Source organism: Lucilia sericata, unplaced genomic scaffold, assembly GCF_015586225.1.
Source record: "Lucilia sericata isolate MDLA Ls3-8-SP2 unplaced genomic scaffold, ASM1558622v1 Contig001154F_arrow, whole genome shotgun sequence".
Lineage (NCBI taxonomy): Eukaryota > Metazoa > Arthropoda > Insecta > Diptera > Calliphoridae > Lucilia > Lucilia sericata.
The window spans coordinates 63271-76121 of NW_023995125.1; the positions used below are offsets into that span (position 1 = coordinate 63271).

General features: G+C 32.2%; 1 protein-coding gene across 1 annotated transcript; it reads left to right on the forward strand.

Moving 5' to 3' along the window:
* The first annotated feature begins 8346 nt into the window (after window positions 1-8346).
* LOC119610325 lies at window positions 8347-9561 on the forward strand. Its single transcript, XM_037965488.1, has 2 exons — window positions 8347-8599; window positions 8761-9561. Exons 1-2 carry the CDS (start codon window positions 8576-8578, stop codon window positions 9421-9423), a joined length of 687 nt encoding a protein of 228 aa, XP_037821416.1. The 5' UTR covers window positions 8347-8575; the 3' UTR covers window positions 9424-9561.
* Window positions 9562-12851: the final 3290 nt, after the last annotated feature.

Genomic DNA, 12851 nt, shown 5'->3' on the forward strand with positions numbered 1-12851 from the left:
ACCTACATTTTTTATAATAAAATAAAGAAATATTAATTTTAACAAAAATATTTAAATTAAAAACTTTAAATGATAATGTTTAACCTTAAAAGGGCTAAAGCTAAAAAACTATATAACGGAGAAAGTGTAAACTTAACAAATTGGAGGAAAACAACTTAATTTATTAGGCGGAATTTTTAAAATTTCTTTACTTTTATGTTCCATAAAATGGGTGCGATTTAGAAATCAGTTCATCTAATGACAATTTACGATCATAATTATCGTTAAACCATAAATAGTCACATTAACATTTTTATGTTTATTTATGCAAAAATATTTAGGTGAAATAAAATTCTAATTTAGTTTTATTGTATTGATTATAAAATAAAAGTAAACAATAGATTAAGTGTGGTCTATTAAGCGTGTTATTTAAACAGGTTTAAGCTAATCTATTAAAGGTATTAGTCATTGTAATATCAGCTATCAAGTTACGACAGGGTTTTGCATGTTATATTTTGTTAAAAGAAGTTATTCTGAATTTTCTAGGTCTTGAAAAGTGAAAGTTAAAACATAAGACTTAGTAACTAGACTAGACTATAGACTAGACTATAGACTAGACTATAGACTAGACTATAGACTAGACTATAGACTAGACTATAGACTAGACTATAGACTAGACTATAGACTAGACTATAGACTAGACTATAGACTAGACTATAGACTAGACTATAGACTAGACTATAGACTAGACTATAGACTAGACTATAGACTAGACTATAGACTAGACTATAGACTAGACTATAGACTAGACTATAGACTAGACTATAGACTAGACTATAGACTAGACTATAGACTAGACTATAGACTAGACTATAGACTAGACTATAGACTAGACTATAGACTAGACTATAGACTAGACTATAGACAAGACTATAGACTAGACTATAGACTAGACTATAGACTAGACTATAGACTAGACTATATACTAGACTATAGACAAGACTATAGACAAGACTATAGACTAGACTATAGACTAGACTATAGACTAGACTATAGACTAGACTATAGACTAAACTATAGACTCGACTATAGACAAGACTATACACTAGACTATAGACTAGACTATAGACTAGACTATAGACTAACTATAGACTAGACTATAGACAAGACTATACACTAGACTATAGACTAGACTATAGACTAGACTATAGACTAGACTAAGACTAGGACTATAGACTAGACTATAGACTAGACTATAGACTAGACTATAGACTAGACTATAGACTAGACTGTAGACTAGACTATAGACTAGACTATAGACTAGACTATAGACTAGACTATAGACTAGACTATAGACTAGACTATAGACTAGACTATAGACTAGACTATAGACTAGACTATAGACTAGACTATAGACTAGACTATAGACTAGACTATAGACTAGACTATAGACTAGACTATAGACTAGACTATCGACTAGACTATAGACTAGACTATAGACTAGACTATAGACTAGACTAAGACTAGACTATAGACTAGACTATAGACCTAGACTATAGACTAGACTATAGACTAGACTATAGACTAGACTATAGACTAGACTATAGACTAGACTATAGACTAGACTATAGACTAGACTATAGACTAGACTATAGACTAGACTATAGACTAGACTATAGACTAGACTATAGACTAGACTATAGACTAGACTATAGACTAGACTATAGACTAGACTATAGACTAGGACTATAGACTAGACTATAGACTAGACTATAGACTAGACTATAGACTAGACTATAGACTAGACTATAGACTAGACTATAGACTAGACTATAGACTAGACTATAGACTAGACTATAGACTAGACTATAGACTAGACTATAGACTAGACTATAGACTAGACTATAGACTAGACTATAGACTAGACTATAGACTAGACTAGACTAGCTATAGACTAGGACTATAGACTAGACTATAGACTAGACTAGACTAGACTATAGACTAGACTATAGACTAGACTATAGACTAGACTATAGACTAGACTATAGACTAGACTATAGACTAGACTATAGACTAGACTATAGACTAGACTATAGACTAGACTATAGACTAGACTAGAGACTAGGACTATAGACTAGACTATAGACTAGACTATAGACTAGACTATAGACTAGACTATAGACTAGACTAGAGACTAGACTATAGACTAGACTATAGACTAGACTATAGACTAGACTATAGACTAGACTAGAGACTAGACTATAGACTAGACTATAGACTAGACTATAGACTAGACTATAGACTAGACTATAGACTAGACTATAGACTAGACTATAGACTAGACTATAGACTAGACTATAGACTAGACTATAGACTAGACTATAGACTAGACTATAGACTAGACTATAGACTAGACTATAGACTAGACTATAGACTAGACTATAGACTAGTCTATAGACTATAAATTAATTGATTACTAAAGTTGAGCCCAAAATTATTATAATAATAATGAATTAAGTTAAAAATAGATTATAATGGGAGAACAATATAAATTATACTTAAAAATAAAACATTAAACAAATTTGTCTAAAATCATGATTACTCGTGTCTTAACTTGTTTTTCTTCAAACGTACAATTTTTATAATAATTAAGTTGTTAAATTAATTATTGTCTGTGTTTTAGCCAAGAAACGTGTGTATCTACTGCCAATAAATACAACAAGATTTATGATTGAGTTCAAACTTTAATTCATACTCAAAAATTTGTGGTTAATTAAAATACTAATGATTGTGGAAACATAGCAAAATGTTTTGTTTAAAAATAAATTAAAAAATATAAAAAAAAATCAGAGTCAATAAACTTGTTTCTAAACTCAACAATAACAATAACTTTTAATAAAAACACACATTTTTCGTATAATTTTCAAAGAAAGTCAATAAAAAAATAGTCAACCAAATATAGAACAGACAACGCGCTGCCGTTACGTTCTATAAAATAATTTCTGAATTTAAATTTTATTTTAATATTTGGGTCAAGAACATAATGAATTTGTTTTAAACAAGAATTTAACAAAATATAAATTAATAATGAAAACAAATACGTTTTAACAACCTGTTTTTTTTTCGTTAAATTGAAATATTTTTCTAAAACAAATTTAACAATTTCATATTAATAAAACATTTAATATCATCATTAGATTAGTTTCTGAATCATCATTATTTTCAAAAAGCTCCGTTTAGGGGAAGCATTTGACCACAATTTCATAAAAAACAACAAGAACAAGTAGCCGACACTGGGGCTTAAAACAAAGCTTCTTTATGGTTTTAGCCAAACAAAAGATTAATTATGCAAATTTGTTGTATTTTATGATTTTTTTTTTTAATCGTGGGGATTTCTATTGTGCGTTTTGCTAAATTAAGCAAAACTAAAAACAACAACAAATTCCACTTGGAAGAATGTTTCAACAATAAGTCATACGAATTTCAAGAGAATTTTTATTTTATCATTATTTTATTCTTTCTTTCATTTACGTATTTATTTTACTGCTTATTAAGACAAAAAAATGGTTAATTTGAAATGAAATGAAACGCAAGAGCCAAGAAAGAAGATTTGTTTTGTAAAGCAGCAAAAGTAGCAATGATTTACAGCTGGTTAAGGGAAAACGGTCAAGGGAAACGGCAATCGAAATTAAAAGAAACAAGCAGAATTTCACAAAATTTCTATAGTCTAGTCTATAGTCTAGTCTATAGTCTAGTCTATAGTAGTCTATAGTCTGTATAGTCTAGTCTATAGTCTAGTCTATAGTCTAGTCTATAGTCTAGTCTATAGTCTAGTCTATAGTCTAGTCTAGTCTATAGTCTAGTCTATAGTCTAGTCTCTATAGTCTATAGTCTGTCTATAGTCTAGTCTATAGTCTAGTCTATAGTCTAGTCTATAGTCTAGTCTATAGTCTAGTCTATAGTCTAGTCTATAGTCTAGTCTATAGTCTAGTCTATAGTCTAGTCTATAGTCTAGTCTATAGTCTAGTCTATAGTCTAGTCTATAGTCTAGTCTATAGTCTAGTCTATAGTCTAGTCTATAGTCTAGTCTTAGTCTAGTCTATAGTCTAGTCTATAGTCTAGTCTATAGTCTAGTCTATAGTCTAGTCTATAGTCTAGTCTATAGTCTAGTCTATAGTAAAGTCTAGTCTATAGTCTAGTCTAATGTCTAGTCTATAGTCTAGTCTATAGTCTAGTCTATCGTCTAGTCTATAGTCTGTCTAAGTCTAGTCTATAGTCTAGTCTATAGTCTAGTCTATAGTCTAGTCTATAGTCTAGTCTATAGTCTAGTCTATAGTCTAGTCTATAGTCTAGTCTATAGTCTTAGTCTATAGTCTAGTCTATAGTCTAGTCTATAGTCTAGTCTATAGTCTAGTCTATAGTTCTAGTCTATAGTCTAGTCTATAGTCTAGTCTATAGTCTAGTCTATAGTCTAGTAGTGTAGTCTATAGTCTAGTCTATAGTCTAGTCTATAGTTTAGTCTATAGTGTAGTCTAAGTCTAGTCTATAGGCTAGTCTATAGTTAGTCTATAGTCTAGTCTATAGTCTAGTCTATAGGCTAGTCTATAGGCTAGTCTATAGTCTAGTCTATAGTCTAGTCTATAGTCTAGTCTATAGTCTAGTCTATAGGCTAGTCTATAGTCTAGTCTATAGTCTAGTCTATAGTCTAGTCTATAGTCTAGTCTATAGTCTAGTCTATAGTCTAGTCTATAGTCTAGTCTATAGTCTAGTCTATAGTCTAGTCTATAGTCTAGTCTACAGTCTAGTCTATAGTCTAGTCTATAGTCTAGTCTATAGTCTAGTCTATAGTCTAGTCTATAGTCTAGTCTATTGTCTAGTCTATAGTCTAGTCTATAGTCTAGTCTATAGTCTAGTCTATAGTCTAGTCTATAGTCTAGTCTATAGTCTAGTCTATAGTCTAGTCTATAGTCTAGTCTATAGTCTAGTCTATAGTCTAGTCTCTAGTCTAGTCTGTAGTCTAGTCTATAGTCTAGTCTATAGTCTAGTCTATAGTCTAGTCTATAGTCTAGTCTATAGTCTAGTCTATAGTCTAGTCTATAGTCTAGCCTATAGTCTAGTCTATAGTCTAGTCTATAGTCTAGTCTATAGTCTAGTCTATAGTCTATTTATAGTCTAGTCTATAGTCTAGTCTATAGTCTAGTCTATAGTCTATTTTATAGTCTAGTCTATAGTCTATTTTATAGTCTATTTTATTATAGAAAGTGTTATAAAATTTCTAGCAACCCCCTGTACAAATTTAAGTAATTATAATAACGATAATTATAAAAAATAAACGTAGATTTTGTATCTTTTATGTTTATTTGTTGTTGATTTTATTTTTATAAATTATTTTTATAACAAAAAATTACTTTTGTTCATGTACTTGTTTTATTTTATTGTTTCATTTCATTAATTTATGAGAATTTAAATTGTTTTTTTTTTTTCTATTCATTGTAAGAAGATATAAATTTATTTTGTGTTAAAATAGTTTTATACAGCTTGACGCTTTAACTACTTCTAACAAGAGTTAGAACTTGTTGTTTGTATCTTAAACATTTGCCAGGTCTTCCGTTCATTCAATGATATTCATGATAGTTGTAAAGCTTTTGACATGGTGGCGACCTTATTGATTGTAATCCCAGCTTTAATTCCCAGTTTGTTGTTAGTAGAAAAAAATGCGAAATAAAACGTTAGTTATGAGGTAATCATAAGTTTATTTCGTTTTTAATTTATTAAAAAAATATATTCTTTTGATCTGAGATTGAAAACAGACGCCCGCAACAATTGGGGAGGGAGGGATGGCGGGGGAGAAAAGCGAAGAAAGAACGGAAGGGAGGAGAGGAAGGAGGCGGAGGAAGGAAAGAAGACAGGGAGGGAGCGGGAGAAGGAGGAGGAGGGGGGAGGGGGAAGGAGAAGGCGAGGAAAAGATGCGGAAGGAAAGGCAGGGAAGAGGGAAGGAAAAGAAAAGAAAAGGCGGGACGAAGGGAAAAAGGGGAAGAACGGCACAGCACGGCGGGGCCGACCAGAGAAAACGAAGGGGAACGAGAACGAACGAACGAACGAACGAACGAACGAAACGAACGAACGAACGAAACGAACGAACGACGAACGAACGAACGAAGAACGAAGAACGAACGAAAAACGAACGAACGAAAGAACGAACGAACGAACGAACGAACGAACGAAGAACGAACGAACGAACGAACGAACGAAGAACGAACGAACGAACGAAAGAACGAAGAACGAACGAACGAACGAACGAACTAACGAACGAACGAACGAACGAACGAACGAACGCGAACGAACGAACGAACGAACGAACGAAACGAACGAACGAACGAACGAACGAACGAACGAACGAACGAAGAACGAACGAACGAACGACGAACGAACGAACGAAGAACGAACGAACGAACGAAACGAACGAACGACGAACGAAAGCGAACGAACGAACGAACGAACGAACGAACGAACGAACGAACGAAGAACGAACAACGAACGAACGAACGAACGACGAACGAACGAACGAAGAACGAACGAACGAACGAACGAACGAACGACGAACGAACGAACGAACGAACGAACGAAAGAACGAACGAACGAACGAACGAACGAAACGAAACGAAACGAACGAAACGAACTAACTAACGAACGAACTAACGAACGAACGAACGAAAGAAAAACGAACGAACGAACGAACGAACGAACCTAAACGAACGAAAGAACTAACTAACTAACTAACTAACGAACGAACAACTAACTAACGAACTAACTAACGAACTAAAACTAACGAAAACGAACGAAAAACTAACAAACTAACTAACTAACGAACTAACACTAACACTAACTAACTAACTACTAACTAACTAACTAACTAAAAACTAACTACAACTAACTAACGAACTAACTAACAACTAACTAACTAACTAACTAACTAACTAAAAAAACAGGTTGTGCCGATTTTTGTTGAGATACTACAGCATTAATTATGAGCTCAAAAGCCCTATTCGAGGGTTACGGTTGTATGGGGGCTAAGCGAAATAATGGACTGATTTTAACCATTTTCTATAGGCTTCCTCCTTGGGTCATCGAATTATCACGAAAATTCTGACCTGTAGTGTGTGCTCAAGGTTTACATGGACATACAGATAGATAGTCAGAAGGACGGACATCAACTCAAAAAGTGATTCGTAGCCGGTTGGTATATTTGGTATACTAAGGTGTGTATGGTACCAAAATTTTTGGGTTGTTCAAACATCAGCACAAACGCATAAAACCCTCCCCACTATAGTAGTGTAGGGTATAATAAAATGTTTCTTTTTTGTGTTGTGATGGGTTTCCAAAGTCTGATGAAAAATTTGTACTTCTCTTAGTATAGTGACTTATATTCGATTTACGATTACGTGTAATATTCTTTGATTAGTGTAGGGATGGTATAGGATAGCTTACAGCTATAAGAAGTTAGTCAATTATAAATCGATAAAAATTTAATTTTATTTTAATGGCACCCCCCTAATGCTAACATGTGTACTTAGAACTATCTTGTGATTAAGTTGATTAACAAATTTTGTGCGGACTATATAGGCCAAAGTTAATAAAAAATTTTGAAAATTTAATTAAATTATCAATTTGATTAAAGTTTTACTTAGAACTTCGGTTGACATGCATTAAAGTCATTAAATTAGGTTGTCACTACTCACTGTAGCAGTGTAGGGTATAAAAAAAGAGTTATTTTTTTAAAGCATTAATATCGTGTTTGATAGAGTCTGAAGGCTAAACACCTATGACTTTCTTATCTATATAAATAATAAGCATAAAACAATTATTTTGATACTTGTAGCTGTTCTTATCCCACCGTACTTCTCTCTACCATTAGAGAACTTCTGTTAACATCAAATTTCAAAACTTTTTTTTAACATTTATTAAGTTTTTTTTATTATTTATTATTTTTAATATTTGGTTTTTTATTTACTGTTGTTGTATTGTTTTAGTCAGTCAATACGTCCGTCCGTCCTTCAGTCTGTGTATAATTATTATTTTCTTTTGACATGTTTTACTAATAATTTCTATTGGGTGTTAAGCTACAACAAAAAAAATTATAAAAAAATACAAAAATATACACAAATAACAATAAACACAAAAAATAAAAAATAAATGTTCTTTTTTTTTGCAAAAAACTCCACATTCGTAAAGAACGTAGAAAATAATGTGTAGAAAAATGTGTTTTTTTCTAAAGAAGTAAAAAACCGAAATGTTTATTTGTCATCAGCAGCAGCAAAAAAGTCCGTAAATACGTAAATATTGAGATGCGGTGTTGAGAGATGTTGTAGACGCCGCATAAAACTTAATACAATAGCTTACAAGCCGATCAGTCGTCAACATTTCACTATAGATGTAGGTAGTTAGATTTGAAATAAAGTTGGTTAAATAAAATTCTAAACGAAATACAACAAATAATTATACCAAATAAGAACAAATAAGTGAAGGTGTAAATAAATATTTTTGTTAAACAAAAATTTAATTATTTTACAAATTTGCTAAAGAATAATAACAAATTATGTTAAGCTGTCATAAGTTATGGGTGAGTGAGATCATATTAAATTTTAAAATTGTTTAAGAACCCAAAAAAACTCCTAGTTAATTAATTTAATTTTAATATAATATGTTATGTGTTAATACAAAGTTTTTAATTAAACTGATTAAAGTAATGATTAATGATTATTTTATGTATAAAAATTGCAGTTTTTGTTGGTGGTGGCGATTTTGCTAGAAAATCACCTGACAAGGGCAAACCCCGTGGCAGAAGCTAAAGCCGAACCAATTGCTGAAGCTGGAGTACAAGCGGATATAGCCAAATTGTTGCTAATCAAAGATGATGTGATACCCGATAAAGTGGAAAAGGATACTAAGAAAGTGATACGTGTTAATCCTTTGGATTTGCCACCCATTAAAGAAGATCCTAATGCTTTAAATGAAGACTCTTCGCTATACAATATACAATCCCTCAAGCCAATAAACAAACGAAAATATACCAATATGCGTCGTTCTAAGCCACAAAAAGAAAATATGCCATCAGCTGCTCTAAGTGACACGCCCATTATTAGAGGTTTTTCTTTATTACCCAGTGCCGAAAAAACGCTAAAACCTAAACATCAACCCAAAAAGAAACAATTACATTTTCTCTATAATCAAGAGGATTTAGCGGGTAATCTATTATCGAAAACTATGCGTGTTCATGTGGCTCCGGGAGCCTATCCTGTCTACTATGTGCTATCAAAGACTAATGGTCGTTTTGGCAAATATCCTTTGAAAAGTTTTGATAGTGCTCAGGCATTTAAGAAGTATTTGGTGAAATATAAACTAGAGCATTCAGCTGCTCTGGAGTCATATGCGGAAGATGAATGAAGTGTTTTCAAAAGCTTATTGTGTATATTATTGGCGATAAAATAGTATTTAATATTTATTATAATTAAATTTTAAGTTAATTTTTAAGGAACCCCTTTTTTTATACAAAATATATGTGAGAAAAAGAAGTTATTTTATAAAAAACAGTAAAAGTTGGTGAAAAATTCTATATTTAAAGAAAGTTTTCAGTAAGTTCTCTTTTCCAGAGATCTTCTACTTCAAAGAGATATTTCAACAAAAAAGTGAAAGAGTAAAACAAAGAATGAGAGAAGTAAGTAGAGATGATAATTGACAAGTAACGTGATTAATACGTCAATAAATTGTAAGATTGTTTAAATGAATTGATCAGATATATTAGAAAAATATGCCCTAAGCTAAGTCTAGAGAAGAATAGTCTTCACACAGAAAAGTCTTTCATCATTTTGACAACTCCTACAAAACTCATTATATGGAATACCGATGTGTCTTGCATAGTTTCCCAATATACAATGACCAGTAATGACTGCCAATAAACAGCTTAACTGTGATCTGTAAAACCCTAGTAAAAAATAATTCCCTTAGTGGTTTTATCGTTATACATGTGTAAGCTTACATGCATTTGAAATTAAGAGAGAGAAAAAGCTCTTTGCCGATTATAGGTTTTTATGCATGTGTGAGCATATGTACAAGCGAAAGAAAGAGTACAAGAGAGCTCTTAGTGAGAATTATAATATCTCTATTTTACCAATTTGAAGTTTTCTTTTAATCGATGAGGAATACCATAATCATCATCGAGTCTAAAAGAGATTTTAACCCCAAAAGAAGACTCTGTAGGGAAGTGAAGTCTCTGTAGAGATATGTAATCGGATTTAAACAATCCTAACGATACTGGAACATAAGTTAATCTAACAGCAGTATACATTTCCAGTTCTAATTAACAAATAGCGCCTTAGTTGTTCTCGAAGCTCCGGTTATTAGAAGAGCAGAAAGTTTATGAGATATAAACTATTGAGGAAGAATCCTTGAACATATTTAGAGATCGAGAGAGAGAGAGAGAGGGAGAGAAAGAGGGAGATGATAATTGATAAATTCTTTATTTAAAAATATTTTGTTCAAATTTTTCTGTTACCAGAGCATTTTTGAAGATTTTTCTCTCTCTCTATATTTAGAGAGTCCTTAAAATCTCTTCTAATTGATAAATTTTTATGAAGGCACTATTTAAAGCAGAGGTACGCTAAGAACAAGAGACCTATTTTTTTATTCTCTACCGATAACTGATTTAAGGCAGGAATGCGCAAAGAGTTTTGTTACGATCGTTCTAGCTGATTTAAAGAAAGTTTTTTTTTTAAATTTAACATTTAGAGAGAACTTTCTTATTTTTATACCCTTCGCGAAGCTTCGTGAGGAGGGTATTAATTAATGTCGAAGTGCTTTAAGTGAACACCTGGCGTATTGGCTTATTTCACGGTGGTCTTTTTAAACCACTGGTTGAGCTTTTGTGACAAATCGCCACCTCCCCATTGTGCTTCTTACACGCAGTTGTCAATTTATGTATATGGAATTTCCGGTCCAGTATACGTACACTGTGCTCAAGTTCTTGAGCTATCTAATCCGTGACTATAGCAGCCCCGATGCTTTACTTCCGAGATACAAAATATCACTTCCGTTTACAACCATGCAGATGGGATGGCCTCTGCTGAGTCGGCAACAGCACTTAAAAACGCAACTGGTAGATTGAAGTATGAATCCATCAAATTAGTCGAGACTTTGTTCTTACTCACAGTGATACACTGTGGTAAATCTGAACAGAGTTTACTCTGAACATACCTGGACAAGGAAGGAGAATTCAATGGTTTCACTTGTTATTATCCATTACCATTCAACCCACCACCCTTCTCATTTATCCGACACATTCATAAGAGAACAACATACGACAGACTCATTCTAGGTATATGGGCGGATGAGTTCCTTCTACCCCTACATTCATCCTGTATCATCACCAACTTTTTATATACTATTTTCCAACGCTTAGTTCCACAGTAACTCCTCTGTGGGGTATCTGACCAGATTATATGGTTCTCTAGTTGGACCCCATGTCAAATCATTCCAAGGACTAGCAGAGGAGTGAAATGACATCTCCAGTTTATAGTCCCGGCAGACTAGTGGTACTGGTACACCAAGATGAGGGTCTTTCATCAAGGAAACATGCCCCGGGGGGACCGCGAGGACGGTATATAAAGTTATTGTCATTCCGTTTGTTAATTCCACAATACAATTTTACGACCCTATGAATTATATATATATACTGGATCCTTAGAGATAGCGAAGTCGATTAAGCCATGACCGTCTTTCTGTCTGTGTGTCTGTATGTCTGACTGTCTGTCTGTCTGTCTGTCTGTCTGACTGACTGTCTGTCTGACTGTCTGTTTGTCTGTCTGTCCGTCTGTGTTCCAAATCAAATTTCTGAAAACCCCTTATATCTTCAAGATGCAAATCTTCAACAATTCTTTCAGACATGCTTTCAAGAAGTTCCCTATTCATAAAATCAGCAAAATCCACCTATAAATAAAGGAGATATGAGCAAAAATCAGAGACAACTTCTGAAAATTTCATCGAAAAAGACAATTTTTTGCTTTCTTTGATAAAGAAGCAACAACAACTTTGCTTACTGAAAAAAACGTATGTTTGGATGTGTGTGGGTTTTTATTGCTTTGCGACAAGTTTCGATAAATTATATAGTTTAAGAGAATTTTTCATAATTTCTCTATTTTGGAAATATTTTCAATAATTTCTCTTAAAGAGAATTTTTGGTATATTTTCTAATATTTTTTTAAAAAATTTCTATTTAAAGATAACTTTTAACTAATTACTTAAATAATCATCAATATATGTTCTTCTTTTTTTAAAGAAGAAATTGTGCAAATAAGAAAAATATTTCTGTTATGGGCTTTATTCATCACAAAACTTAATATTCTCAAATTAGGGTTTTTCCAAATTATATTGTTTTTACTGCGTGTAATTAAGTAGCTCTGACCTTGTGTAAAGTTCTTAAATTTAAGCGTCAATAATTAATGATATTTTTTTTTTAAACATCATCATTCTTCCAAATATTTTAAGAAGTTTCTCCGTTCTATCATTAAAACGTTTAAGAGACACTAATATACATAATTACTTAAGACAGGAGGTGAAATTTAAGCTTGAGGTATTATTAAAATATTAATGTTAATGTTTAATGTCACAAATATTAAAAATTATGACAAGAAACATTTGTGAAAATATACAAAATCAGGGGGAATAAAGCGAAAAGTAAAGAAATTCAAAAATAACTTTAGGCATATGTTCATGCCGAACACTTGATCTAAAGTCCAAAATCTCGGTTTTAACACTTCAAGCCTAAATTTTATTTTAGTAAAACTTTAACCTTTAACAGTTATGCTTTTTTATTCCAT